Source organism: Arachis ipaensis, chromosome B10, assembly GCF_000816755.2.
Source record: "Arachis ipaensis cultivar K30076 chromosome B10, Araip1.1, whole genome shotgun sequence".
Taxonomy (NCBI): domain Eukaryota; kingdom Viridiplantae; phylum Streptophyta; class Magnoliopsida; order Fabales; family Fabaceae; genus Arachis; species Arachis ipaensis.
Genome location: NC_029794.2, coordinates 113088633 through 113090394, shown reverse-complemented (window position 1 = coordinate 113090394; position 1762 = coordinate 113088633). Strand labels below are relative to the sequence as shown.

The following is a 1762-nucleotide window of genomic DNA, read 5'->3' as shown; positions in this document are numbered from 1 at the left end:
TGCTTAAATTGTTGATTGCATATAAATCTTTGGTATTCTCAGGGGAAACAAGAATTCGTAATTAGAGGGAATGATATAATTAATTATTATATTTTAAACACATATATAAAAAGACACATTCAGAAAATATATCTATAAAGACACTTTTATTAAACACAACCATAAAAAAGACATTTTTATTAGACACATCCACAAAGACACTTCTATTAAACACATTATAAATAAGAGTTGGCAGAAATACTGTTGGTAACGTAGCGGGATTGCTGTATAAAACGTTTAAAGATAGGACATTAAACTCACATCAAGTCCACAACATTAATATGATAACTAAGTTTTTCACATATCAGAGATACATCAGAAAAAAAAATATCCTTAACATGGTCACCTTTGGATATCTATAAGTAACTGCTTTTGATCAAACATACTTATTATTACACAGAAGACTTAAACTTCAAAACAAGAAAAAGGATAGTGAGAATGAGAATAATACCACCAGAAGAGCCACCAACTCTGTGAATCCAGTTACGATCAAACCTTGTGAAGCTCTGATCGAGGAGAGTGGATAAAGCAATGGCTAACATCAACAGAAAGAGCAACACAGGCAACCAAAAAGCAAAGTTTATTGGTTCATCTTCTTCCGATTCGCTCTCCGGCTTGCTGTCTATGTAAAGAGGAGAAGCCACTGCTAGCACAACCAACCCTATGGCGGCGAGTTTCTCGTATGAAGAAACTCTGCTTCCCCTTCTGAATACTCCTCCTTCAACTTCCATTCACAATCTCTATTGGAATTTGGAAACAACTAAACTGAAGTGTTGCTGGAAACCCACCAAAACTGGTTGCGTTTATTCGGTGACTTGCTTTAGCATTTGCGTTAATAAGTGTTCAGGCTACACTCGAAGATTCCTTTTTCATTATTCAAAATCCTAGTTACTTTTTTCTTCACTAAAAGAATCAGAATAAGGAATAATGCAGTAATGCTACGATTGCTACTCAATTAGTATTTAATGTTTTGTTACTGATTTATAATGTTACATTACAACCGCAGTTTTATGTGTAAAAAAGGTAAAGTTATTAAAAAAGGTAAAGTTATAGCAGAGGACTGGAAATATTCGATGCTCAATATTCTTTTTCTGTAGGGATAAGATTTTTCATTTTTCCATGAACAAAGCTCAACATTCGATAGTGGGTTTTTCCCGAATGTGTAACTCAACGTAACGAACTCACGTAACAAACTAAAACTACTGGGTATGTTGTTTTAATTGTTTCTGAGAAATAATCTTCTCGTAATTAAGTGATAATATATAATTCTTTTTGTTGCTGAGTTGCTGTTTTTGTGTCATAATTATTTGTGGAAAATATATTAAACTTATCCAGTTATGCATTATGACAGACTGACAGTGCATTCTTGCCGAAAGGTTTATTGTGGATATATATACATACAAACAGAATTTAAATAAATGACATAGTATGATTACTCCGAAATATATAACTGGTGCTTTATAATTATACCAGTGCGATTTGACCAGTGGCCTAAAATAACTCTCCAAATCTAAGGTACCACAAGCTCAAAAATTGTGCTGCCTAGAACTACAAAGATTGGGAACAAATCAGAAACCAATGTACATTATTAATTCATAAACAGCCAAAGGGACAAATAAATATTTTATTTTTATATTCTAATTAACACGATCAGAGCTCTTTGACCTGTTGTTCCCTTGAAGTCGTCTCAACCATTTCTTTTGTGCAAAAGTAGTAACATCAG

At 33.0% G+C, this 1762-nt stretch overlaps 2 protein-coding genes across 2 annotated transcripts in view; both read right to left on the bottom strand.

The window, feature by feature from the left end:
- LOC107620879 lies at positions 432–770 on the bottom strand. The gene has a single exon (XM_016322977.1). It carries the CDS (start codon positions 768–770, stop codon positions 432–434), a length of 339 nt encoding a protein of 112 aa, XP_016178463.1.
- The window catches only part of LOC107623889 (ylmG homolog protein 2, chloroplastic), a gene marked incomplete in the record, with an annotated part of 2212 nt that continues 1855 nt past the window's right edge, over positions 1406–1762 (bottom strand). The window contains 1 exon segment of the mRNA XM_016326286.2: positions 1406–1762. Coding sequence (XP_016181772.1) covers positions 1677–1762 — 86 coding nt within the window.